This window comes from Pantherophis guttatus, chromosome 16 (genome assembly GCF_059756535.1).
Source record: "Pantherophis guttatus breed Tessera chromosome 16, ASM5975653v1, whole genome shotgun sequence".
Lineage (NCBI taxonomy): Eukaryota > Metazoa > Chordata > Lepidosauria > Squamata > Colubridae > Pantherophis > Pantherophis guttatus.
The window spans coordinates 14,410,759-14,438,754 of record NC_142078.1 but is presented as its reverse complement, the minus strand read 5'-3'; the positions used below and the strand labels follow the sequence as shown (position 1 = coordinate 14,438,754).

The window sequence follows — 27,996 nt, the reverse complement described above, 5'->3', positions numbered from 1 at the left end:
TCTTTGGCATTTTGTTCTTTCTTTTTCTTGTTTCTCTAACTTGGTTTTTTTTTTCTCTCTCTGTTTTTATCTTATGATGAAACCCCACTTCTACTTTGCTGAATTTCTCCTCTTGGCTCTTCTATAAACGGGGACCCTTTCCATCTCCAGGAAAGCTTAAATGCGTCTGTTGATACTAACTTATCCCTAGCATTCCCGCCTTGCTTTCTGTTTAAATTTGAAATAACTTTGGAGAAGAAAACGGGGCCAAAATTCCTTCTCGAATGAAGGTAAATATACGTGTCCCGGGATAATGTTGCAGGATCCAATCTGGGTCGGTCACGGCGATCAAATTTTTCTTCTTCCAAGCTTTTCGATTTTTGATGGAGCCCATCCTCAGGGAAATTCCTTCTTTTTCTGGGTGGCTCTCTGTTTGTAAAAGCTGATCACCCAAGAATCGCCTGGGCCATTATGGAAAACAACAAAAAAAAGGCGATTGAGTCAGTTTGGTGGACTTTGCCACCATGGTGTGACCGTCGGGACGAAACCCACGGCAAAGATTTTTCTATCACAACTTCCTTCTCCGTTCCTGCATGGTGGTATATATCCCAACATTGCTCACCAGTCTTCATAACCTTCCCATCCTTTGTGTCTCTTGCAGCTCACACCAGCGTGTCTCCGTCAGAAACCGGGCACGCCCGATGGGTCTCTAAGAGTTGATGGTCGCTGAATCGGGGAAGCGGCTTTCATGAGTTAAGGTAGGTCTTGAAACCCGGCTCCTCCACCAAGCCGAGCCTTCTTCCCTGCTTTCCTGTATCCTCGCCCCTTTCGTTGTGCTGTGGGCGCCTAGCTAATTTTAAAAACGCTTCCTCTCGTACACATAACAATTTTCAACGTGGGTGACGGGAGGAAAATAATTATTAGCCTGTTGGATCTTGGTAATTAGAACAACAAAGTCTTTGTCGATCTCGCACCGTTGGTGGTTGCAAACCTCTGAACTTCCCCAGGAGCGAGACAGGACAAGGGGGTGTCCTGATATGTGGGGCAGAACAAGCTCTTGCCCTGCCAGTGATCTCGGCCTGGCACCAGAGAGTGTCTGGGCGAGGAGGGGGCATGGACAGTGTGCGTGGGCAGTGAGGTTCCTGGAGGGACCCAAATGAAGAAGTTTCTCCTCTTTTAAGTTCTGGATTGGAAGGGTGGGCTTAAGACTCGTCGTACAGCCAACAGTGCTAAGCCCTTCAATTGATCAGTCAACCAATCACAATAGAACTGGAAGGGACCTTCGAGGTCTTCTAGTCCAACCCCCTGCTTAAGCAGCATGTTCTGACCGAGGCTTCCCGAGACAGTAAAAAGCACACAATTAGTCCCAAAAACCCTCTTTTTATTTCAACGGCTATGAATTATTGTTCATTCCCAGCCCGTGATGAGTCACAAAGAGTTTGTAAAGAGTCCAACAGAGGTCTGCCACAGATAAGACTGATAAGCACCCAACTTTATCTCTCTTGACACGCTGCCAAAGACCTAATTGGCAATTAGCTTTGCAAGGCCACACGGAGCACAGAGCCAAAACGGAGCTTCAGAATTTAAACCGACCAGAAGAAACAAAGTTGCTTCCTCCAAAGGCTCACGTGCCTTTGCTCTCTATCTATCTCTATATCTCTATCTCTATCTATCTATCTATCTATCTATCTATCTATCTATCTCTATCTATCAATATCTATCTCTATCTATCTATCTATCTCTATATCTCTATCTATATCTATCTATCTATCTATATCTATCTATCTATCTATCTATCTATCTATCTATCTCTATCAATATCTATCTCTGTCTATCTATCTCTATCTATCTATCTATCTCTATATCTCTATCTATCTCTATCTATCTATCTATCTATCTATCTATCTATCTATCTATCTATCTATAGGGGGCTGTAAAAGCACTGTGAAGTGGTATATGTGCTATTGCCATTGCTCTCCGTACCTACCCATCCATCTACCTACCTACCTACCTACCACTCTTAAATACTTCCCTATTTATCTATCTGTCTGTCTGTCTGTCTGTCTGTCTGTCTGTCTGTCTATCTATCTATCTATCTATCTATCTATCTATCTATCTATCTCTCTCTCTCTCCATCACGTAGCTCATGCTTATTCCAAAGGAGCTTTCCCCCCCCAAAAGGCAACTGAACTTTCTTGCAATAAAAACAAGCCCTGTTTAAAAATGGAGGGGAGATAGCCTTGAGGACAGCCGAGGTCCATCTTTGGGAAAGCATCAGATAATTCATCTGATACATCAATTAACCACCTCAAAAGATTAAAAAAAAAGGGGGGGTGTTGCACAATACTGCACATTTGAAGGGATCTGCAGCTGGTTTATTTGGCAAGCGAAAATAAGAAAAATACACAGAGAGAGAGAGAGAGAGAGAGAGAGAGAGAGAGAGAGAGAGAGAGAGAGAGACCTCTCCCTCCCTCCCTCCCTCCCTCCCTCTGCTCTTTGTTATTTTTAAAACCTTCCCAGAGGCACGATAAAGTTCACACCTTCAGACACTGGCCTTTTCAAAGAAAGCACGGATGTGTTTGTTCAGAGGAGTGTAAACCGCACTATGGGATGGATCTGAGGCCACTTACATTGGCTTTCCTTGAAATCTGGGCTGGCAGCTGACTCCAAAGATCTTTACACACAAAGTAGCAGAAGAACGGAATACCAAAGTTAGAAGGGACCTTAGAGGTCTTCTAGTCCAACCCCCTGTTCAAGATACACCATCGCGGATAAATGGCTGTCGAGTCTCTTCTTAAAAAACTCCAGTGTTTCAACAATTTCAGAGACAAGGAATTCCTTTTTTCCACTGTCGAAAAATTCCTCCTTAGTTCTAAGTTGCTTCTCTCCTTGATTAGTTTCCACCCGTTGCTTCTTGTCCTGCCTTCAGGTGCTTTGGAGAATAGCTTGACTGCCTCTTCTTTGGGGCAGCCCCTGAGATATTGGAAGGCTGCTATCATGTCACCCCCTCTGGTCCTTGGATAATCCAGCCAGTGATTTTTCGTTTTTCGTGTCCTCTTGGTTGCAGAGTGGAGAGGCCGGTTAGCTGCTGCTGCAGATCGACCAAAACAATCCCCCCCACCATTTTTTTCTTGCCTTCCCTCTTCTTTATATTTAAAGGTAGAATTGGGTTCTGCTATTTTCATCCAGCCCGCTTTTGAAAGACTAAAAATAACAAGGATTTTATTTTGCTTTTCTTCACGCGCGCACCAGACCTTGGCTCTCTTAATTTCTCTCCCTTTGTGCCCGCGGGGGCCTTTTGTGTCTCAATCCCAGCCGACCCCTTTTGGGATTGTCGCCTGGCAAGATTTTTTTTCCTTTCTCTTTTCGGCGACGTGGGTCCTCTTGGGAAAGTCCCAGTCCTGGGCTGGGATTTGCTGAAGCTCCTGTGGGCTCACCAACAAAAGCTCCCAGGCATGTTGACGGTTTGTTTTCAGTTCACCTGGGAGAATATTTTGGCGTGACAAGGCTTCAGTGTCCTCGTTTGCCTCCTTGTAAGACAGCGGAGCAGTCTTGCGTCATCTTGATCAACTTTTAAGATGGGTGGACTTCGACACCCAGAATCCCCCCCCCGCCAGCATGCCCCAAATGAAACGTCTGCAAGAAAACCACCAAGGTCAGAGAGCACCAAGGACCCCACAATAATCTTCCTCTTCCTCCTCCTCCTCCTCCTCCTCTCTAGCACTGATAATGTTACCTAGTTGGGTAATGAAACATCTGCAAGAAAACCACCAAGGACCCCACAATAATCTTCCTCCTCCTCCTCCTCCTCCTCCTCCTCCTCCTCCTCCTCCTCCTCCTCCTCCTCCTCCTCCTCCTCCTCCTCCTCCTCTCGAGCACTGATAATGTAAGTGCACAAACCTGTCCCAGAGGAAGAGTTTCCAGACCGATGAGGAGCAGATGTTTGCATGCGTAAGGATCTCAGGTCTCATCTTTCACAACCCTGGTTAAGAAGAGCAACTGGCCAAGCCAGTAGGCCAGGAGAAGACGTCTACCTGAGAACTTAAGGAGAGCCACCACCAGTTCTGAGCAAACCACGAATGAGCAAAGAGAAGACCAGTGGATTGTCTACACTAGTTGTAGACACTATGATAGTTGGGTCATGAAACATCTGCAAGAAAACCACCAAGGTCAGAGAGCACCAAGGACCCCACAATTCTTCTCTTCCTCCTCCTCCTCTCCTCCTCCTCCCGGTTTCGATACAGAGGTGGTCTCCAAAATATTTTAGCACCACCCTAAAATCTATACAGAAGAAACACGTTGAAATGAATTGAAATTGCATTGGAACCGAAGGGTTTCTGGATCTAGTATAGACAATCCACTGGGCTTCTCTTTGCTCATTCGTGGTTTGCTCAGAACTGGTGGTGGCTCTCCTTAAGTTCTCAGGTAGACCTCTTCTCCTGGCCTACTGGCTTGGCCAGTTGCTCTTCTTAACCAGGGTTGTGAAGGATGGGACCTGAGATCCTTACGCATGCAAACATCTGCTCCTCATCGGTCTGGAAACTCTTCCTCTGGGACAGGGTTTGTGAGTTTACAGAGCTAACTAACCATCCATCGACTCTCTTCAGAATTGTTGTTCTCTCTTGCAAATGTTCCAGCAGATTATCAAAAAGTAAGCCAAGAAACGAAGCAATTAAAACTGCTGGAGAAGACAAGTTTTTTTTAAAAAAACACACACACACACACACACATTCTTTTAATTGGACTTTTTCTAATTTTAGCCGAGGAGCTTCACCGGATCAAATACCAATGCTTTTCTTTAGTCCTAAGAAGCCTTATCGCTTGTCCAAATCTTGGCTGGAACTTGGGGAAATAATTTGCCTGCTAATTAAACCAGAAAAAGAAAAGAAAAAAAAATCGGGCGAAGAAGGCTATTTGTTCCTGCGATAGGCAGATATGCACCATTGTTCGTTGAGATTCCCGTTGGTTAGTTTTGTGGCCATCGAAGCACGTGGGCCTTGACGCTCTTTTAAACTGTCAATCAATCTGCCCCACGGTATTTATTCCTTGGATTAGGAGGGTATTAATCCCACCTGATGGATTAATTTATTCCTCCTTGGTTACGTGGAGAATAGAATGGAAGGATAGGATAGGGTGGGGTAGGGTAGGGTAGGAATTAAGAATAGAATAGAAATTAAGGATAGGATAGGATTAGAATAGAATAGAATAGAATAGAATAGAATAGAATAGAATAGAATAGAATAGAATAGAAATTAAGAATAGAATAAAATAGAAATTAAGGATAGGATAGAATAGAATAGAATAGAAATTAAGAATAGGATAGGATAGAATAGAATAGAATTTAGGAAATAGAATAGAATAGAATAGAATAGAATTTAGGAATAGAATAGAATAGAATAGAATAGAAATTAAGGATAGGATAGGATAGAATAGAATAGAAATTAAGAATAGGATAGGATAGAATAGAATAGAATAGAATTTAGGAATTAGAATAGAATAGAATAAAATAGAATTTAGGGAATAGAATAGAATAGAATAGAATAGAATAGAATAGAAATTAAGAATAGAATAAAATAGAAATTAAGGATAGGATAGGATAAAATAGAATAGAAATTAAGAATAGGATAGGATAGAATAGAATAGAATTTAGGAATTAGAATAGAATAGAATTTAGGAATAGAATAGAATAGAAATGAATAGAATAGAATAGAATAGAATAGAATAGAATAGAATAGAATAGAATAGAATAGAACAGGGGCCGGCAACCTTAAACACTCAGAGAGCCATTTGGACCCGTTTCCCACAAAAAAGAAAACATCGGGAGCCACAAAACCCTTCCCATGCCTGACTATTTCTTGAGTGGCCACATACGTAGTTGAATTAAACGTTCTGTTTTCTTCTGAAACTTTTCTTTTCTTGGATTTATCCATGGTTGGCCTACTGGAGGGTTGAAAAGCTCAATAAATCGTGTGCCGGCGGGTGTCGCACATTGGCGGTTGTGACGCATATTTTGAGTGACAGGGAGCCGCAGCAGAGGGGTGAAAGAGCCACATGCGGCTCCAGAGCCACAGGTTGCTGACTTCTGGGATAGAATAACAGAGTTGGAAGGGACTTTGGAGGTCTTCTAGTCCAACCCCCTGCTTAGGCAGGAAACTCTACGCCACTTCAGACAAAGAACTTTTTTTTAAAATGTTTGTTTAAACTTGGAGGAAGAGGTCATTTTCTTGCACGATTCTACTGTTGTTCAAATCTGTGCTCCCAGCTCCAGGGTCGAAGTGCGGCCCTTGGCGTAGCATGGAAAAAGCCTGGTGCGGTCGTCCAGTCCACCCATGTGGCACTCCCTTGCCTTTGAACCCTAGTTGCTTGTTAATAGCAATTAGAAAACTTGGTCCCTGGAGGGTCAGAGCTAATCTGTGTATCTGCTGATCTCAGGGAACACACGTGGGAGAATGTTATTGTTCGGATTTATGTAAGGCTTCTGGAAAAAACAATTGCCAAAGTTCCTTCCTTCCTTCCTTCCTTCCTTCCTTCCTTCCTTCCTTCCTTCCTTCCTTCCTTCTGTCCTTCTGTCCTTCCTTTCTCCTTTTTTCTTTTCCCCTTTCCTTTCCCTTCCTCCCTTCCTTCTTTCCTTCCTTCCTTCCTCCTTTCTTTTCCTTTTCCTTTTCCCCTTCCTCTTTCCTTTCCTTTTCCCCCTCCCTCCCTTCCTTTCTCCTCCTTTCTTTTCCTTTTCCCCTTCTTCCCTTTCCCTTCCTCCCTCCTTTCTTTTCCTTTTCACCTTCCTCTTTCCTTTCCTTTCCCTTCCTTCCTCCTTTTCTTTCTTTTCCTTTTCCTTTTTCCCTTCCTCTTTCCTTTCCTGTCCTTTCCCTCCTTCCCTTCCTCCTTTCCTTTCCCTTTTCCCCTTCCTTTCCTTTCCTTTCCTTTCCCTCCCTCCCTCCTTTCTTTTCCTTTTCCCCTTCCTCTTTCCTTTCTTTTCCCTTCCTTCCTCCTTTTCTTTCTTTTCCTTTTCCTTTTTCCCTTCCTCTTTCCTTTCCTGTCCTTTTCCTCCCTCCCTCCCTTCCTCCTTTCATTTCTTTTCCTTTTTCTTTTCCTCTTTCCCTCCCTCCCTCCCTCCCTTCCATTTACTCTCACCCCTTCCTTTTCCTTCCTTCCTGACAAAGGGCTGTCCAATCTCTTCTTTAAAAAAACCTCCAGTTTTTCAAGTTTGACGATGTAAAGGCAGGAGGAAATGCCCTTTTATTAATTCCTTCCCCCTTTTTTTTTATTAGCCTCATGATCCCTTGTGTGCAAGCGAGCTTCCAACTGTAGATCAAAACGTTTTGCTGCTAATGGGTCTTAAATGCAGTCCCCGATGCAGTTCCGCGTCTTTCTTTAACCATCGCTCTGCAAAATCGTTCCTCTGTGCTAATTTTTTTTTTTTAAAATCCTTTCTACCTTTTTTTTCATCGTTCTCCCACTTCCCTGGCTGCATCTGGGTATTTTTAGCCTGTCTGCTTCTCTCCATCCTCCCCTTCCCACTCCTCAAATTTGTTTTTATCCATCTGAAGCCAGACTGGCATTTTCTCAGCTTGCTCATTTTTCGGTCCTGTGTATTCTGCTTTACACACTCTCTCTCTCTCTCTCCATCTGTTTCCTCTTCCATACCTCGTTCATACCACCTTGTTTACTTGCTCGCTCAATCCTGATGGGATTATTCACCTTGCCTTCACCTTTTGGTGCATGAGGCCTGAAGATCCAGGAGGCTGAATGAGAAGGGGGATTCCTTGGGTCATATGTCTGGACTGGACTGGACTGGACTGGACTGGACTGGACTGGACTGGACTGGACTGGACTAGACTAGACTAGACTAGACTAGACTAGACTAGACTAGACTAGACTAGACTAGACTAGAACAGAACAGAACAGAACAGAACAGAACAGAACAGAACAGAACAGAACAAGGAACAGAGCAGAGCAGAGCAGAGCACAATAGAATAGAATAGAATAGAATAAGGAACAGAAGAGAAGAGAAGACAAGACAAGACAAGACAATAGAATAAGGAACAGAACAGAACAGAATAGAATAGAATAAGGAACAGAACAGAACAGAATAGAAAAGAATAAGGAACAGAACAGAATAGAATAGAATAAAATAGAATAATTGGAATGCAAGTGTGCCAGCTGGAAGCCCGAGATAGACAGACCATGGTGGACCATGGACAATGGGAAATCCAGCGGGGAAAAGGGAAAGTTTTGCTATGCTGTTTTCGCGCGAAATTGTTAGAACTGGCTTTTCTTCTTCTGTAACCACACGGAATCTTCAGTAAAGGGTTTTTGCTGTATGTATGTATGTATGTATGTATATATGTCCCAGGAGTTGATTCCCTTAAGCGCCGCGGCAAGAAAAGTCGTAAAACGGGGCAGAGCTCACTTAACAAACGTCTGTCTTAAACCTGGGGCTTCGTTGTGGTGGTTAAGTCGGCCTGTAGATTGTAAATCTCTTTTATTATTTTATTTCACCCACGCCTACCCCACCCTAGGACGGAGTTTATCTCGAACGGAGACCATGTCAACGTGTGGGATAGACGACGACATTCCGCAGGGAGAGAGGAAAACCGTCACGGATTTCTGTTACCTGCTGGATAAATCGAAACAGCTTTTCAACGGCTTAAGGTCAGTCAGTTCAGGTTTTTTCATCACACTGCAACATCTCTGGAGTCAGCTGCGCTGGGTCCCGCTGGCCTCCCATGTGGATGCAAAATAAAATTCAAGGGACTGCCTGTCCGCCTCTATAGGTAGTCCTCGACTCACGACTATTCGCTTAGCAGCCAAAGTCACGACGGACCTTCCCGGAGTGACCCTCGGACAATCAAAGTCCACGGGGAAGCCAAGGTTCGGTTAACGACCGCGTTCCTAACTTAACAAACGGCAGGGATTCATTTAACAAACTCTGGCAAAGAAAAGGCTGTCGGATGGAGCAAAACTCACACTGGGCAACGGTCTCGCTTAGCAACGGGAAATTTGGAGCTCAGTTGCGGTCGTAAGCCGAGGGCTACCTCAGTAGGGTAGATTTCTCCACTTCTGCCAGTTCTGTCGGCTATTTTTGTCGAATTTATTTTAATAAAAAACCTTTGGGGTAAAAATCTACCGTAAGATAGTTTTCTATTTAAGATACATAAGTAATTTAGTTTATTCAGCATGAAACGGAGCTTCGTTACGTAGCAGGAGGCTGTATATTCTGCAACACTGGGACTATCGGTGAGTCAACAGCGGGTCAAAGGAGTAGCAGAGAAGACAGTTGCTCTTTAAAAATTACGATTTAAATCGAGTTGATTTAAATCAAAGCCTTTTTACTAGTGATTTAAATTGTGATTTAAATCAGCTCGATTTAAATCAAATCCACCCTGCTGGTGGATAAACTGTGTTGGTTTTTTTATTCGCTATTTTACAGAGATTTGCCCCAATATGGGCAGAAGCAGTGGCAATCTTATTTCGGCAGGACCTTTGATGTTTACACCAAGCTCTGGAAGTTCCAGCAGCAGCATCGGTAAGAGAGCCATTTCCAGCGCTTGGCTGTGTCTCCAAGCAGCCAAACATCCTCTCCATCATCATCATCATTATCTTTTAACGACCCCCAAATCCCTTGCGGGGTGAAGTCCGGACAGCTGAATGGAGCTGGCGGAGTGTTTGAATGGCCAGATGCCTTTCCTGTCGCCAGAACAAGTACAGCGGTTGTGCATTGAAGATAAGTCTGATCTGCGGTTTTCTTTTCTTTCTTTTTTTGGTCACCAATGAAGACAAGTTCTGGACAATCGGTACGGCCTGAAGCGCTGGCAGATCGGAGAGATCGCCTCCAAGATTGGGCAGCTTTATTACCACTACTAGTAAGTAACTACGTACGCTCTGTTATTCTCTTATCTGATCAGAAGGGAAAGGGATAGCGGTAACAATCTCAGTGGGGATTGCGCCCGGAGGAGAAGAAATCGTTTGAAGTTTTGAAGCAGGGAGCTTTTATCTCTCGCACCTCTTTTCTCCATAGCCTTCGCACCTCTGAAACCAGCTATCTGAACGAAGCCTTCTCCTTCTATTCTGCCATACGGCAGAGGTCTTACTACTCCCAAGTCAACAAGGAAGACAGGTCAGGCTTGTGAGTTTACTTTAATTATTCAAAAAAAAAAAAAGAAAGAAAGAAAGAAAGAAAGAAAGAAAGAAAGAAAGAAAGAAAGAAAGAAAGAAAGAAGTGTTGCATTGTCATTGTGGTATGATGAGTTCTTCTGGGTATTTATTTATTGGTTCGATTTATATGCCACCCTTCTCCGGAGACTTTGGGCGGTTTACAATGCGTTAAGCAATAGCCTTCATACTTTTGTATATACCTGCTTAGTAGGACTTTCGCGCGCCCCCCCCCAGCGGTGTTCTTTTTTATACAAAGTCAGCTTATTGCCCCCACAATCCGGGTCCTCATTTTACCTACCTCGAAAAGGATGGAAGGCTGAGTCAACCTTGAGCCTGGTGAGATTTGAACTTGCAGTAATTGCAGGCAGCTGTGTTACTTAACAGTGCTTTAGTCTACTGCGCCACCAAGGCTCTTCTAACTGTTCCAACTGTTGAGTCTGGAACTTAGCGAAAGCTACGACTTTTGAGAAGAAAGTCAACCTAAATATGGTGTCACTCAACCTTCCTCTCTAGAAACAAGATTCGTCCCCAAAACCCTCTTTTTATTTCAACGGCTGTGAATTATTGTTCATTCCCATCCTGCGATGAGTCACTCATAGTTTGTAAAGAGTCCAACAGAGGTCTGCCACAGATAAGGCTGACAAGCACCCACCTTTATCTCCCTTGGCACGCTGCCAAAGACCTAATCGGCAAATAGCTTTGCAAGGCCACACGGAGCACAGAGTCAAAACGGAGCTTCAGAATTTAAACTGGCCAGAACGAACAAAGTTGCTTCCTGCAAAGGCTCACGTGCCTTTGCTCCTCCTTTATGTCTTATGGGAAGGGCCAGTCATCTCCAAGCCTTACTCCTGAGTCGTCCCTTTTGTCTTAACTGTTCTTGCCTTCTGGCAGCTCTGCGCATACGCGCACTGGGAACAAGCTCCCCCTGTTCCTCTGCCTCGCTGGTGTCCGACTCTGGAGGCTCCGGAGGCAGCACATAACTGCCAGATGGTCCTGGCCCTGTCTCTGCCTCTGACGCAGAGCCCTCGTCCGAGCCTTCCCCAGACTCCAGGACTGGCCCATGTTCCTCCCCAACCTCCTCACTGCCCGACTCTGTTGCCAGCTTCGCAGGCTGCTGGCGGACCACCTCAAGATGTTTTCTTTTTGCTAAATGGTTCTTCTCCCATCCGCCTTCCTCTTTTCACAGGCCTGAGCTGGTAGTTAAGAAACTACGTTACTACGCCCGGTTCATCGTGGTTTGCCTCTTACTCAACAAAATGGTGGTGGTGAAGGATCTTGTAAAGGTGAGTCTCCTCTTGGTGTCGGCCCTCAGGGTTGTAGCCAGTGGCGGTCTTAGAGAAGACCCTCGCGAGGAACGTCCTGGTTCTTTCCCCAGGAACTATCGGATGAGATCGAAGATTACACCCACCGTTTCAACACCGAAGATCAAGTGGAGTGGAATCTTGTCCTGCAAGAAGTGGCCGCTTTCATTGAGGTAAGAGATCTACAGAAGATCCCTGAGCAGTTGTTGTTGGCGGGTTTTTTTTTTTTAAAAAAAACAAAAATTCCTGCTCATCCAGACACCAAATTGGCTGTTTCTCCCCCCCCCCCCCCCGGCCAGATAAATTCTGATCTGTTAGGCAGGATGGATAAAAATTAATGATTTTTTTTAAAAAATCAAAAAAAATAAGATTTTTTTGATTTAAATCGGATTTTTTTGATTTAAATCGGATTTTTTTATTTAAATAAGTTTTTTTTGATTTTTATTGAATTTATTTTAATACAAAACTTTTGGGGTAAAAATCTATCGTAAGATAGTTTTCTATTTAAGATACATAAATAATTTAGTTTATTCAGCATGAAATGGAGCTTAGTTATGTAGCACGAGGCTGTATATTCTGCAACACTGGGACTATCGGTGAGTCAACAGCAGGTCAAAGGAGTAATAATAATAATAATAATAATAATAATAATAATAATAATAATAATAATTTTATTTCTATACCACCCTTCTCCCGAAGGACTCAGGGCGGTGTACAGCCTATTTAAAAACACAGAACAAAACAACGATTAAAATTTAAAATCATTAAATAATTAGGCTCCAATTAAAATCCCAAAAATTTAAAATACCCCAATTTAAAATCGTTATGTTGATAGCCCGGCCTGGCGGAACAACAGTAGCAGAGTAGCAGAGATGACAGTTGCTCCTTAAAAATTATGATTTAAATCGAGTTGATTTAAATCAAGCCTTTTTACTGGTGATTTAAATCATGATTTAAATCGGCTCGATTTAAATCAAATCCACCCTGCTGTTAGGTAAAGAAAAGAAACAAGGTTCTGTTTTTTTGTGAGGTTTTTCTCAATTGTGATCGTAAGGCGAGGACCACATATATGGAAAAACACATTGGCCGTGCTGATTTCTACTCCTTTATCGCATGCAATCTCTTAAGATTAATCTATTGGGATTGGTTCTTCAGACTCTTCACCATCTTGGTCTTCTTTCTAGGCAGACCCAGTCATGGTTTTGAACGATGACAACACTCTGGTTATCCTGTCCAACCGCCTCTCCGAAACGGGAGCCCCTCTGCTGGAACAAGGCATGATCGTGGGGCAGTTAACGCTGGCCGACGCTCTCATTATTGGCAATTGCAACAATCAGGTGGGTCGTCCCCCCCCCCCCCCCGGGTGCCTGTGTATGTCACCGCACGTCGCCGTGACAGAGCGGACGTTATCTGGTATACACCTGGTCCTCGACTTACAAGCGTTCCGTTTAGTGACCGTTTGAAGTTGAAAAAGGGGACAGGACCGTTTTTCACACTTAACGGCCATCGTATGTCACCCAAGGTCCCTTCCAACTCCGTTATTCTATTTTGTGGGAGAGGAACGTCTCAAGCAGCGGAGCTACTTTTCAGGGCACCGAGCGTTGGGGCCATCTCCAACCTGGTTTAAAGCGCCCCCTGGTTTTTTTCCGGTAGGTGAAGTTTAGTGAACTGACAATCGACATGTTCCGGATGCTGCAGGCGCTGGAGAGGGAGCCCATGAATCTCGCCACGCAGATGAACAAGCCGGGGCTGCAGGCAAGTCTCCCGCGTAATATTGTCGCGCGGTTGGTGTTCCTTGGAATTGGGGGGTGGGGGGTGTCAGCGGCATGGCAGGCGCTTTAGAGCTGCCGTCCTGAGCCTCGCAGGTATTCCTCCCCAGCGTCCTGTCTTTGTCCGATTTTACGCGTTCCTGCAATTCCTCCAGGAATGCCCAGGGCCTGGGGCGAAAGAATTAACCCAGAGAGATTCAGTAACTTGGGGTGGGTGGGTGGGGAGGGGGAATTGGGATGATGAGCTTGAATTTAGGTCTTCTGAATGCTGACTGGTGCTGTCTGGAGAAATTGGGTTTTGCTCTTTTGAGGCTAACGGAATAAAAATGACAACGGGACGCCCAAAATGGGTTTTCCCTCCCTCTTTCCCCTGACTTATTCCCTCCTTCCTCCTTCTCTCTTTTCCTTCCCTCCCTTCCTTCCTTCCCTCCCTCCTCTCTCTCCTTCCTTCCCCTTCCTTCTTCCTTCCCTCTTTTCCCTCCTTCCTTCCTCTCTCTCCTTCCTTCCCCTTCCTTCTTCCTCCCTCCCTCCTTCTCTCTTTTCCTTCCCTCTTTTCCTTCCCTCCCTCCCTCCCTCCTTCCTTCCTTCCTCTCCCTACTTCCCCTTCCTTCCTCCCTCCTCTCTCCTTCTCTCTTTTCCTTCCTTTCTCTCCCTCCCTTTTCTTTCTTCCTTTCTCTCCCTCCCTTTTCTTTCTTTCTTTCTTTCTTTCTTTCTTTCTTTCTTTCTTTCTTTCTTTCTTTCTCTCCCTCCCTTTTCTTTCTTTCTTTCTTTCTTTCTTTCTTTCTTTCTTTCTTTCTTTCTTTCTTTCTCTCCCTCCCTTTTCTTTCTTTCTTTCCTTCCTTCCTTCCTTCCTTCCTTCCTTCCTTCCTTCCTTCCTTCCCAAAAGGCCCAAAAGATGTGATTTTTCTCAGTGCCGTTGTGCTCCCTGCTGGAGATGATCAAGTGGTCAATGTGATGGTTTTGCTGTTGCTGTGTGTGTGGGTGTGAGAGAGAGAGAGAGAAATGGGGCTTTTATCTTCCTTTTTTTTTTTTTAATGTTGCGGATTGTATTCTCTACGGGACTTGGGTGGCCATGTACATTTGCTTCAAACAAAGAAATAACAAAAGAAGAAGCCCCGATGTTGTGTGAAACGCCAGTCATATCAAAGAAAGCAAGTCTCTTCTGTCTTTGGGAAAAAAACACAACAATAACCACAACAACTTGGCACTTCTTGAAGGAGGTGTGTTTCTCTCTTCCGCAGGAGAGCACCGAAAAACCAGCCCGAAGGGAAAACCCTCACAAATACCTGCTGTACAAGCCAACCTTCAGCCAGCTCTACACCTTCCTCGCGGCATCATTTAAGGTTTGTGAAGCAGAGGTGAGGCTGGTCCCATCTCCTGAGAGGAGCTTAAAATCTCACCTGTCCCTAACTGGAGGCCGTCATAAGTGAGGTTCAGAGAAGGTGGTGGCGATCCTTCTGGATAGGAGACAGACAGACGGATGACGTTACCTAGTTGGGTCATGAAACGTCTGCTAGGAAACAACCGAGCTCGGGAAGTTACCAAGGACCCCACGCTTTCGACCCCTGAGCTGCAAATATTTTCCTCTGTGGGTACAAATAGATTCTGTGCGGGTTTCACCTTGTGGTGCCGAAAGGATTCTTTTGACTTGAGAGAATGAGCTGGCTTCGGGGTTGATGTCGTTTGTTCTCCCCTAGATTTATCCGTTTGGGTTTTGGTTCACCTGTGATAGCAGATCTTCAAATGTGTCTCTCTTCCCAAATACATCTTCCTGACTTCAATTCCTTCCTTCCTCCCTCCCTCCCTTCTCTCTTTCCTCTCTCCCTCCTTCCCTTCTTCCTTCCTTCCTTCCCTCCTCCCTTCTTCCTTCCCTCCCTCCCTTCCTTCTCTTTCCTCCCTCCCTCCTTCCCCTCCCTTCTTTCCTCCCTCCCTCCCTCCCTCCTTTCTCTCTTCCCTCCCTCCCTCTTCCCCTTTCTTCCTTCCTCCCTCCCTCCCTCCCTTCTTACTTCCTTCCCTCCCTCCCTTCCTTCTCTTTCCTCCCTCCCTCTTCCCCTTCCTTCCTTCTTCCCTCCCTTCCTCTCTTCCTTCTCTTTCCTCCCTCCCTCCCCTCCCTTCTTTCCTTCCTCCCTCCCTCCTTCCTCCCTCCCTCCCTCCCTCCTTCGTCTCTACTTTCCTCCCTCCCTCCCTTCTCTCTTCCCTCCCTCCCTCTTCCCCTTTCTTCCTTCCTCCTTCCCTCCCTCCCTCCTTTGTCTCTTCTTTCCTCCCTCCCTCCCTCTCTCCTCCCTCCCTTCTCCTTCCTTTCTCTCTCCCTCCCTCCCTCCCTTCTTTCTTTCTTTCCTCCCTCCCTCCCTCCCTCCTTCCTTCCTCTCTTCCTTCTTTCCTCCCTCCCTCCCTGTCTCCCTCTCTCTCTCTTCTGGTCTCTTTTTCAGGAGCTGCCTGCCAACAGCGTGCTGTTGATCTACCTGTCAGCCACCGGGGTCTTCCCTTCAGGTCGTTCGGATAGTGAAGGTACAAATAAAGGAATGCTTCCTGTCGTGAACACGGCTTGAATTATCTCGACGGTTCGAGGGCAGCAAGGCGGCCTCCACACTTAACCCTAAGCCTGCTCTCCGGAGAAGCTGATGTTCTCCTTCGTTGGGTCTTGGGTGGGCTTTCCACTCTTTGGGCCATACCTATCAGGGGCCTAATTCTGGTCCTTTCCGGTTTCAACACACTCCCCTTTTGTGGGGCTGGAGCCCTTTCCACCCTACCACTGATGGGTCACGTCCATCTGGAGAAGAAGGGGTTGAAGAAGCCCCTGAGATGCTCCAGGGCTTCTTACGGAGAACATCCGGTAGAGTGTGACGAAGCAGAGATGTTCTTACGGACTATGGTGGATCATACCACCTGACACTTTGGAAAGTGTCCAAAATTCTGATGTTTTTCTGCTTTACCTGGCCTGTTTTTTGTTTTTTGAAAACCAGACCTTTAACAGCTTTCCAACGTGGTCTTGGGGGAGCGACGTGGTGGCCGTCTCCTTGTTTGTCGTGACAATTCAAGCCTTTTTCATGACCTCGGTAGTTTCCGTCCTCCAATCCTCACTTCTGTGTCCTTCCTTGGTCAAAGGACTATCTGTGGCTTAACCCCTTTCCCCTCCCAGCTCCTCCTCCTCCTCCTCCTCCTCCTTCCTCCCACTTTCTTTTAAAAAAAAAAATTGCTGCTGAATCCTTGGAGAAAATTAAAAGATCTGGTGGAATCAGGTCTGCTGCCCCCCACCCCCCCCATCCCCAAAACCAAGGGACCCCTTTAACATGGACGTTGTACCCACTTCATTCCATCCATTTTTGAGATTTGCATTCCTTTATAAAAATGCATGTTTGTTACATTCTTCCTTGCATGAATCATAAACTTTTCCAGAGTCTTCCCTCGCTCATTTCTCCCAACAAAACTTCTCCCTATAAAATAAGAGATGGTTGTGGGTCCCATCCTCTTCCCCCCCCCCCAAAATAGCTTTGGAAAAGCGGTTAACCAGATTTTGCAGTGTGTGTTTTTGTGTTCGGTCGGTTTTGTTTCCTGCTAGAGCAAAGAGGTTGGGCTAGAAGATCTCCGAGGTCCCTTCCGACTCTTGCTATTCTGTCCTGCTCTTTTGCTGTCTTATGTTTTGTGAGGTCCTTGCCTTTGATACTCTACCTCTAACTTTGAGATGTCCACCTTACGGTCTCTTTAAGTAGAATGGGAACTTGTGGGTGGAGCCTGGATAGCTCAACAGACCAAAAGCACTGTTATTAACATTCAGCTGTCTGCAATTATTGCAAGTTCGAATCTCCCCAGGCTCAAGGTTGACTCAGCCTTCCATACTTTCTAAGGTAGGTAAATTGAGGACCCAGTTTGTGGGGGCAATAAGCTGACTTTGTATAAATATACAAAAGTATGAAGGCTATTGCTTAGCGCATTGTAAGCCGCCCTGAGTCTCCGGAGAAGGGCGGCATATAAATCTAATTAAAAATAAAAAAATTAAAATTAAAAAAAATTAAAAAAACTGTAGCTCAAGGCCCTCCAAATCCTTACGTGCCATTTCTCATCTCTCTCTCTCTCTCTCTCTCTCTCTTTTAATCTATATAAATAAAAATGTAAAATGTTCGTTTGTTCAAAATCGTAAATCTCCGAAAGTTCTTCACCGATTGCTTTGAAATGTTGACACAACGTTGCATTCGAATGCGCGCGTGTTTTTATATACCTATATTATATAGATGTCACACCTGTGACAGGTAAAAACATGCTTTTTTTTAAAAAACAGCGCCATCTGTCGGACGTAAAAGCAACACATGCTATACTATCTTTTTGGACTTTAACGTCGCAGCACCACAATGGCAGGTGCGAGGCGGGTCTTTTCCCCTCAGCGCCACCGCCACCAAACCCACAAGCAAAATGGCGGGAAATGTCAACCGCCGCGAAGCGTCCTCCCGATTAACGGAGTATGCCGTACTTTTGGCAGGGACCCCGATGCCGCCTGTGGTGCGGAGAGCTGCGAAGGTGAAGGCGATTATACCGGCAAGCTGGGAAATCAGCTCTTACACCCGCAGCAAACTGGGACGGAGCCAAAGTAGGCACGACCTGAGCTACAGAGGGAAATTAGTGGCACTCGGTCAAAAAATATTGTATACCCACAAGACTGGGCCACAGCAACGCGTGGCCGGGTACAGCTAGTTATATATAAATCTTTATTAACGTTCAAAATCCAAAAATACAAGTTAAAATACATCTATAACAAAAAATACATCCGTAATAATTAGACAATTCAACGTCTTTCTGACGGTACGTAATTCTTAACTTTGACCATCTATTTCCGCATATTCCTACTTAATCGACAGATTTAAACACAACTTATATCTTATTTTATTCTATGCATTCCTTATTTTTAACTTCTATCCATTGATAACTAATTTTCCCAAGTTAAGCAGTATTCCGAGTCTTCCTTATTATTTAATTCTAAAGTAAGTTTGTCCATTTCTGCACATTTGAAGATTTTCCAGATTATTGCACAGTCTGTTGGTATAGTGGACATTTTCCAGGCTTGCGCAAGTACAATTCTTTCTCATCTCTTAAGACCCAAATGTTAAGAGAAGTTTCTGCTCACCTTGGTCTCTGCTTCTTTAGGCCGTGATTTAGACCGCATGTCACACCAAGCCTTGGTCTGTTAGGAAAACCCCCATGAATCATGTCATGGCTTGTTATAGTCACGAAGGAACACATCCAACGCAAAAGATCCATCTGGTCAAGAGTCGTTCCTGGATTTATGGACGATCAAGAGCTGTTACAGATAACGTGGCTTTGGCTCTCCATTAAAAGGGTGCATTGAGTGATTGATGAGATGCCTTCAAGCCAGTAGTGGGTTTCACTTACCCTGTTTCCCCCAAAATAAGACATCCCCTGATAATAAGCCCAATTGGGCTTTTGAGCGCATGGCAAAAAGGCCAAGCGCTTATTTCAGGGTTCAAAAAAATATAAGACAGGGTCTTATTTTTGAGGAAACACGGTATCTATCATATCTATCTATCTACTGTCTACTATCTATCTATCTATCTATCTATCTATCTACTCTGTTTCCCCCAAAATAAGACATCCCTTGATAATAAGCCCAATCGGGCTTTTGAGCGCATGGCAATAAGACCAGGCGCTTATTTCAGGGTTCAAAAAAAATTAAGACAGGGTCTTATTTTCGGGGAAACACGGTATCTATCATATCTATCTATCTACTGTCTATCTTCTTTCTTTCTTTCTTTCTTTCTTTCTATCTATCTATCTATCTATCTATCTCTATCTATCTATCTATCTATCTATCTATCTATCTATCTATCTATCCTGTTTTCCCCAAAATAAGACATCCCCTGATAATAAGCTCAATCAGGCTTTTGAGCGCATGGCAATAAGACCAGGCGCTTATTTCAGGGTTCAAAAAAATATAAGACAGGGTCTTATTTTCGGGGAAACACGGTACCTTCAGTACTGGTTTGGAACTGTGAATGCACGTGTGTGCGCTCGCTTTGCTCGCGTGCAACGCTTCTGCGCATAGCATCCGTGATGACGTCTGGGTGGGTGGGTGAAGCCTCCTGCTGCCTCCGCCGCTACCTATTCGCCCGAACTGGTAGAAACCCACCACTGCTTCAAGCCAATCTCAACTCTTTGCAATCACCTCTATATCTCTCTGTGGTGAGGAGTCCTCAGTCAGACGTTTCAATGGAGAAGGGGGCATATAGTCCAGCATCTAACCCTGATTTATAGAATTGTCTTTCAATTTTTTATTTATTGATTAGCCCTTTGGGCCATATCAAGTGAATTGTCTTTCCCGCCCAACTCGGTTGGGCGTGAACAAATTTGTCTCCATTTGGGTTATTGGAAACGTGCAGGCAAGTCCTTAACTTACGGCCACGATGGAGCCCCAAATCTCTGCCGCTGAGACGTTTGTTGAGTGAACTTTGCCACGTTTTTATGACTTTTCTTACCACGGTCGTTCAGCGAGTCGCTGCAGGTGATACGTTAAGTCACCCGGTCGTTAAATTGAGCCTGGCCTTCCCATGGACTTCGTTGGTGAGGGGAATCACATGACCCCGGGACACTGCAACCGTCATAAGTACATGCCAGTTGCCACGTGTCCGAATTTTGGATCCCAGAATCATGGGGATGGTCGCCGTGAAAAAACAGTTGTAAGTGGCATTTTTCAGTACCTTATAACTTCGAACGGCCGCTAAACGAACTGCCGTAAGTTGAGGACTACCTGCAACCAACATATTCACCCTTTCAACCTCTTTAACTTCCAAACATCTCAGTGCTTCTCAAACCTGTCGGCCTCTAAGATGGATGGTTTCAACCCAAGGTTTGTTGTCTAGCTAGTCATCCCTTAGCTCTTTCAACTACTGTCGAAATTCTTCCTCCTGGAATTTTTGGGGTCCTTTATATTCTGTGTTTAGCTCGTCGCCAAGACAGCCGCTGGTCCTTACCTCCCATTTGCTCCCTGCAGGTCCCTACGATTTTGGGGGTGTCCTGACGAATAGCAACCGGGATATCATAAACGGAGACGGAATGCACAAACGGAACCAGTTGTACAAGGAAATGCATTGGTGAGTTGCTTATTCCTGGGAAACTGGACATCCTCTGCGAGACTGATGGCCGTAGACATCAAATTACCGTATTTTTCGGAGTATAAGACGCACCGGAGTATAAGACGCACCTTAGTTTTTGCGGAGGAAAATAAGAAAAAAGCTGATTGGCGGGTGGATTGGCCTCCCGGAATACCCCCAATCAGCTGTTCCCAGAGGTGAATTTTAGCAACAGGTTCGTTGGTTGTGAGCTCTGTGCCTTGCTTTTTTTTTTCTGCCTCTGAAACTTCTGAAACTCTGTTTCAGAAAAAAAAAAAATTCTGCTTCTAAAAGCCTCCGAAACAGAGCTTCAGAAAAAAAGCCTCTGAAACTTTGTTTTTTCTGAAGCTCTGTTTCAGAGGCTTGTTTTCTGAAGCTCTTGTTTGGAGGCTTTTTTTTCTGAAGCTCTTGTTTGGAGGCTTTTTCTGAAGCTCTGTTTGGAGGCTTTTTCTGAATCTCTGGAGGCTTTTTTTCTGAAGCTCTGTTTGGAGGCTTTTTTTTCTGAAGCTCTTGTTTGGAGGCTTTTTTTCTGAACCTCTGTTTGGAGGCTTTTTTCCTGAAGCTCTTGTTTGGAGGCTTTTTTTCTGAAGCTCTGTTTGGAGGCTTTTTTTCTGAAGCTCTTGTTTGGAGGCTTTTTCTGAACCTCTGTTTGAAGGCTTTTTTTCTGAAGCTCTTGTTTGGAGGCCTTTTTCTGAAGCTCTTGTTTGGAGGCTTTTTTTCTGAAGCTCTGTTTGGAGGCTTTTTTTCTGAAGCTCTGTTTGGAGGCTTTTTTTCTGAAGCTTCGTTTCTGATGCTTTTTTCAGCCTCTGAAACCTCCGCTTGAGAGGCTGGGCGTGGCTACGTTCGGAGTATAATGCACCCAGATTTTCACCCTCTTTTTTGAGGGGGGAAAAGGGGCGTCTTATACTTCGAAAAATATGGTATATAGGCAATCCTGCTCTTAGGACCGGATGGGATGTCAGGTTCCAAGTAACACATCCAAAGCAAATAAAACTCCGAGGCAGCCAATTTCCTCAAGGAATAGGCCTTATTTTTGGGGGGGGGGAGGGTAATGTGGCAGTGGTGAATCCTGCTGGTCCGGCTCATGGTTTGGCAAACCTGAAGTGGCGGCCGCGAGAGGCTCCGCCCACCAGCCCAGAGGTCATTAAAACCAGGTTAAAACCAGGAAGTAACCCATTTTTGACCCTCTGCCCATGCGCAGAAGGCTTTGCGCATGCACAGAGGGTGAAAAATTGGACGTGACGATGGCACTCGCGCGCACTTCTGAGCCGGTAGGGAAGGTAAGTTGATTTCACCCCTGGAATATGGTAGTCCTTGAGTTACGACCACATGGGAGCCCAACATTTCTGATGCTAAGCGAAACATTTGTGAAGTGAGTTTGCCCCATTTTACGACTTTCCTTGCCGTCTCTTTCTTACACATTCTGGATTTCTTCCCCCTACAGCTTGCACCCTGGTGATCTCTATCCTTTCACCAGGAAGCCTCTGTTCGTCATAGTGGATTCGTCGAACAGCGTCGCCTACAAGGTAAGCCTATTTAGAGTTACTAGTCCTCTTGAGCATATCATCCAGGGATAATATTGGGCTTACGTATGGAATGGAATGTGAGTTCTAGTTCCGTCTTAGATATGAAAGCTGGCTGGGTGACTTTAGGCCAATCACCAGGAAACGTGAGTTGTAGTTCCGTCTTAGGCATAAAATGAGGCTGGGTGACTTTAGGCCAGACACTAGGAGAATGTGAGTTCTAGTTCCGTCTTAGATATGAAAGCTGGCTGGGTGACTTTAGGCCAATCACCAGGAGACGTGAGTTTTAGTTCCGTCTTAGGCATAAAATGAGACTGGGTGACTTTAGGCCAGATGCTAGGAGAATGTGAGTTCTAGTTCCGTCTTAGATATGAAAGCTGGCTGAGTGACTTTAGGCCAATCACCAGGAGACGTGAGTTGTAGTTCCGCCTTAGGCATAAAAGGAGGCTGGGTGACTTTAGGCCAGACGCTAGGAGAATGTGAGTTCTAGTTCTGTCTTTATAAAGACAGAACTAGAGTTCTGGCTGATTTATAAAAACGATAACGGTGGACTATAAGCAAATATCTGTTCTTGGTTTTCCAACGTTCCTTATGGAGTTAAAGCACCGAGGACTGCAGGGAAATCCTGCCATTTACATGTGTTTTTCCCGCATTCATGCCTTACAGCGGCCCTTCCTTTGAAGTTGGTTTGCTCTTGGGATTCTACTTGATGGATTAGCCTGTTGCGAATTGCTAAAGCTGGCCAACTGAGTTGGCCAGGTCCACGGAGCACTTTTTGGCAGCCATTGTTTATTTATTTCCACCCCTTCGTTCATATTTTCTTCCTTTTTTGCTAAGGCCAGCAACTCTGCCCTGGCTGCTATTTTGCACAGACCTGCAGACAGGAATTATTCCCCCCCCCCCCCAAGCTCTTCAACTCATAAATCTGCTTGAGCTGCCTCCGTCTCAGACAGAAGCATTGTACTTAATCAGCACATTGCTAAAAGATGGGGAAGAAAGAGAGAGAGAGAGGGAGGGAGGGAGGGAGAAAGAAAGAAAGAGGAAAAAGAAAGACAGAGAAAAACAGAGAAAGAAAAGGGAAAGAGAAAGAGAAAAGAGAGAAAGGGAGAGAGAGAAAAAAGAGAAAGAAATGGAGAAAGAAAGAAGAGAGAAAGAAAGAAAAGAGAGAAAGAAAAGAGAAAAAGAGGAAATTTATTTTATTTTATTTATTTATTTGTTTATTGCGATTTATATGCCGCCTTTCTCCCTAGGGACTCAAGGCAGCTTACAAAATGACAACTTCAATACAAATCACAATACAATACCAAACTAAAATCAGTAACCCAATTAAAAACGATTTAAAATGAGGGAAAGAAAGAAAAGAGAAAGAAAGGGAGAAGAGAGAGAAAGAAAGGAGAAAAGAGAGAGAGAGAAAAAGAGAGAGAGAGAGAAAAGGAGAGAGGCAATGAAAGAAAGGATGCCGAGCTGGGGAAATGAGTATTATTCTGAGTAAACCCTGCTGGTTTTTAATATATCATTTTAGGAGGGATTAGTTTAACGAAACTTTATTAGTCTGACCCAGTGATGAAATGTAAAATTTGTTACTACCGGTTCTGTGGGCATGGCTTGGTGGTGGTGGGGGTAATGTGACTGGGTGGCGGTGGCCAACTTTTTTTTTTTAGTTTTAAAAGCATTTTTTCTACAACCTTAAGAAGTTGCAGAAAAAAATGCTTTTAAAAGCCTCTGACGATCAGGCAACTCAGCTGGGATCGTCAAAGGCTTTTAAAAGCATTTTTTCTACAACCTTAAGAAGTTGCAGAAAAAAATGCTTTTAAAAGCCAACTTTTAAAAGCATTTTTTCCGCCAAAGGGGAGGTGGGAAGCCTCTGATGATCGCGCAGCTCAGCTGGGCATGGGGCGGGGGTGCAGGGATTTTTGCTACCTGTTCTCCGAACCATCCGCCACCATCGCTACCGGATTGGGCGATCCGGTCCGAACCGGGAGCATTTCAACCCTGGTCTGACCCCCTCGGAAAAGGAATTGTTGTTTTATAGGTTAGTTCCTCAATATCAGGGAGGAAATACAAAGCTGGTGCAGTTGCTGGCACCCAGGTAGTCCTCCACTTACGACCATTCATTTAGTGACCGTTTGAAGTTGCAACAGGCACTGAAAAAAGTGGCTGTTTTTCAGGTGACATAAATTCTGGGCTCAAATGCAGCCATAAATCGGGGACTACCTCTGTTCTCAGTTCCCCCTCCCCTCCGGGTAACCCCCTGCTAAAATTCACAGCATCCTCCCCATATCATTCCCGCCGCGAGGAATATGCTAAGAAGAAGAAAAAAGTCCTTGGCAAGGAAAAAAAAAGCAATTTTGCTTCTCAGCATGGGCCTTCCATGCTGGGAGAAATATCCCGTTGTGTCGTCCATATGATTTCCTGATGCACAACGTAAACTCCTGTTTACGGATTCCTGAGTCCGACAGATTGAACACATGCTTCTCGTACAGAACTGGATGTGGGCGTGGATTTGATTAAAAATTCCTTTTTCTTCGACTCTGGCATCTCCTGGTACCGCGATGTCAATAAATTGTACATTTCGGTTTTCGACGACTGTGATATCTGGCGTGTTGGGTTCCAAATGATGATTTGTCTGTAGTCGAAAGTCCCACAAGATACGATGAGGATGATGATGATGATGATGATGATGAGTGAAATTGTCTCCAAGACGCTTTCTTTCTGCTTCCTTTCTAGAATTTCACCAATTTATTCGGGCAGCCGCTGGTCTGTTTGCTTTCTCCGACCACGTATCCGAAAGCGTTGCAAGGTAGGCAGTCACGGGATCGCGAGTTTTGATGTGGGCTGAGAAGCTGTTTACAGGCAGTCCTCGACCTACGACAGCACATTTAGCGACTGGTTGAAGTTATAACTGCACTGGAAAAAAAAAATGGGACTCAGGAGCGGTTTTTTCAGTCTTACGGCCGTTGCAGCTACCCCCTGAATCATGTGATCCAAATTCAGACGGACTCGTATTTACGACAGGCCGTGGTGTCCCGGGGGTGTGTATATCACGTGATTCCCTTTGGCAACTTTCCGACAAGCAAAGACGACGGGAAAGCGAGATTCGCTTAACAACCGGGTTATTAACTTAACAAGCTACCGGGATTCCCTTAAGGATTGTGGAAAGAAAAGGTTGTAAAATGCGATAAAACTCTCTTTAACAACTGTCTCGCTTAGCAACAATTGTTGGCTCCATTGTGGTCGTAAGCCGAGGACTGCCTGTACTTCCGGTTTCTGGCAAATAAATAAATAAATAAATAAATAAAAAACCATTGTGGGCAATGAATTTGCTTAACGGCGGCCGTGTTCGCTTACTAAAAGGTCGTAAAATCAGGCACGGGCTCAATGACGGTTGTAAGTCGAGGACTACCTGTAAGCTGACGGATGATGTTATCCGGTCAGACCACGAAACGTCGGCAAGCCAGCCGCTCGGCTCAGCGTGAAGAATGAACGCTGAGTCTCTAACAAATTCACTCAAGCCTGATCTCTCATACAATTATATTAGAAGGAACTCGGGGTGCTTAGTTTAACCCCACAACACTGCCAGAGGTGGGCTTCACTTACCTTTCCTACCGGTTCGCAAATGTGAGCGCAAACGCCTCCTGTGCGCGTGCACACGGCCTTCCGTGCATGCTCTTTGCTCGCGCATTACATCTGGGCGGGTGGGAGGAGCCTCCTGCAGTCGCCACTACCGGTTCGGCCCGAACTGGACAGAGCCGGCTGAATCCCAGCAATGAAAACAGTGCTCTATAGCGTCGTTTTGAGAGTAGGAGTTGAAACAATTTATGTCCAGGATGCGAGGGGTCTGTAGATATTTTCCCAGCCCTCTTTTTGACTCGTGCAGTACACAGGTCCTCCATGGAAGGCAAGTGGGTAGCTATTGTTTTTTAGCAATTAGGAAGGAGAATGGCACCGCTTAGAAGCGATCTGTAGTTCCCATGGTTGTGTAGGACAGAGCCTTAGAGCTCGGTGTGACCTGCCAACAACTCTCATCCCGTGGGCTTTTGGAATTTAAGGGATGTCCTCGGTTTCAGAAACGGGGAAGGCAGGAAAAAAGTCCTTAGTGTTATTCTGATGATGATTAAAAATTCCTTTCATCTCGGAAGAATTTTCACTTCGTAAAGGCAACGTTTTCATGCCAGCCAGCAAAATTCTCTGCCCATTGCACAATTCCTGGAGATTTTTTTTTAATCAGACCGGAGGAGAGAAAACTAGGATGAAGAAAGCTTGGATGGAGCCCCAGGAACGTAGCTTATCTTGGAATCGGGAGTCCGTAAATTTTTCATTGGAATGTAGAGGGAGTTTCCAGGCCTCTCCCCAGTTGAGTTTTTATGAGACACAGGGTGGAATTTAAAAACCGCAGAGATCCTCTTATTAAAACGTGCCGGAAAGAAAAAAAAAAAACAGCAAGGTCCTTGTTACACGTAGCCCTCGACTTACAACGGTTCATTTAGTGACCATTCAGAGTTACGACATCATTAAAAAAAAAAAGGACTAACTGTACAACAAGGTTACACTGGGTGTTGATATTAACAGCTGTTTTGTTTCAAGCCAAGCTGACTTTGTTGGTTGGGATTGACTTAGCGGAAACTTTACTGGCATCCTTAGCAAATGTCTACGGAGATTCTCCGTCATCTATCAGCTCGTGGTTGTCCCAAAGGGTTTTTTTTTTTTTCCAAGAGGCAACTGGACTTTCTGGGTTTTTCTTTGAAGACGTTTCGCTTCTCATCCAAGAAGCTTCTTCAACTCTGACTGGACGTTGGGGGAAATGGAAGGATTTATACTCCTTGCAGACAGCTGGTCTTTTGCGTCCTTTTTAGACTCATTGAAGCCACGTGGAGGTTTATCCTTTCCATTCCCCATCATCCAGTCAGAGCGGAAGAAGCTTCTCGGATGAGAAGCGAAACGTCTTCGAAGAAAAACAAAGGAAGCCCAGTTGCCTCTTGGAAAAAAAAAAAAGCACCTTAGGAATTCGTAGTTGGGAGCTATCTAATTGACTGGTTTGAAAGGCGGCTCGATACCAATTAATTTTCCCACCCGTTTTTCCAGTCCCTATAAACTGTAACTGGTGGAGTGGTGTCACTCTCAGAGAGAGATGCCCCTTCCCCAACTCCTTCCCAGCATGAAGTCCACTCTCGTGACATAATTTGTGGCACAGGAAACTTGGTGATCAGCCCTGAAGGCATGAGAGGAGCTGGAGATTTCACCGTTTGGCTTTTAGAGGTAAGTTCTCTTCCGTCACGAGGGGGAAAGAAAACTCTCTGGGTTCCTGGAAAAATGGTGAAAATATATATAACTTCGGTTCGAAGTTACAACGGCACTGGAAAAAAAAAAAGGATCCGGTGACCGGTTTCCACACGGCTGTTGCCGCGTGATCAAAATTCAGACCGTCTCGTATTTATGACGGTTGCAGTGTCCCCCGGGGTCACGCGATCCCCTTTTTTCGGGACCTTCGGACAAGCCGAGTCAGATTCGCTGAACGAATCCGTGTGGCTTAACGTTAACGACTGCGGTGATGGATTCACTTCACCGCGGTGAAGGCAAGGAAGGTTGTAAAATGGGGGCAAAGCTCACTTAACGACCGCCTCGCTTAGCAACGGAAATTCGGGGCTCAATTGTGATCGCAAGTCGAGAGCTATTTGTCATCCGGAGGAATGTTTTCTTGAATTTGGCGACTCTTAAAATGGCTGGACTTCCAACTCCCAGAATTTGACATCCGTCCCCCATCTTAAAATTGCCACCAAGACTGAAAAGAACTGGTACAGAGTAAGGCCGGAAACAGAATTTTAAAAACGACAACGACAACCACAATAACGACACCAAACGGTGAATGTCTCCAGCAGAGAGAGGGGGAAAAAAAAAACGCCATTCCCCAAAAACTCCTACGGATTAATTCATTCCATTTTGTTTCCGTACTACCAATTTGCAAACGGACTGGGACGGTTGTATAATTCACCCCCCAAACACGGGGACGGTAATATAAAAACGACACACAAAGGACCGTCGTTAAAGCTACCAAGCTTTATTATAAATTATCCTAACCAGAATGAATAAAGGGGCCTTCAATAAATGCTCTTCTGAACTTCTCAGCAACGGTTGGAGAATTCAGAATTGTCATTATCGG

At 45.0% G+C, this 27,996-nt stretch overlaps 1 protein-coding gene across 14 annotated transcripts in view; it reads left to right on the top strand.

Moving 5' to 3' along the window:
- SCAI (suppressor of cancer cell invasion) overlaps positions 1-27,996 on the top strand; it is a 37,660-nt gene that overhangs the window by 7,269 nt on the left and 2,395 nt on the right. For 2 of the 14 annotated variants that reach the window (XM_087879949.1, XM_087879948.1), the window contains exons 2-15: positions 641-737; positions 8,496-8,628; positions 9,407-9,502; positions 9,753-9,839; positions 9,995-10,093; positions 11,318-11,414; positions 11,507-11,605; positions 12,617-12,769; positions 13,086-13,187; positions 14,443-14,544; positions 15,631-15,709; positions 20,199-20,298; positions 21,761-21,842; positions 24,567-24,639. In XM_087879949.1, coding sequence (XP_087736075.1) covers positions 8,522-8,628; positions 9,407-9,502; positions 9,753-9,839; positions 9,995-10,093; positions 11,318-11,414; positions 11,507-11,605; positions 12,617-12,769; positions 13,086-13,187; positions 14,443-14,544; positions 15,631-15,709; positions 20,199-20,298; positions 21,761-21,842; positions 24,567-24,639 — 1,276 coding nt within the window. In that variant the 5' untranslated portion in view covers positions 641-737; positions 8,496-8,521. Of the gene's footprint in view, positions 1-640; positions 738-8,199; positions 8,629-9,406; positions 9,503-9,752; positions 9,840-9,994; positions 10,103-11,317; positions 11,415-11,506; positions 11,606-12,616; positions 12,770-13,085; positions 13,188-14,442; positions 14,545-15,630; positions 15,710-20,198; positions 20,299-21,760; positions 21,843-24,566; positions 24,640-26,921; positions 27,096-27,996 lie in introns of those variants that run through there. The other 12 variants (XM_087879951.1, XM_087879950.1, XM_087879947.1 and 9 more) reach the window with 8 other exon arrangements.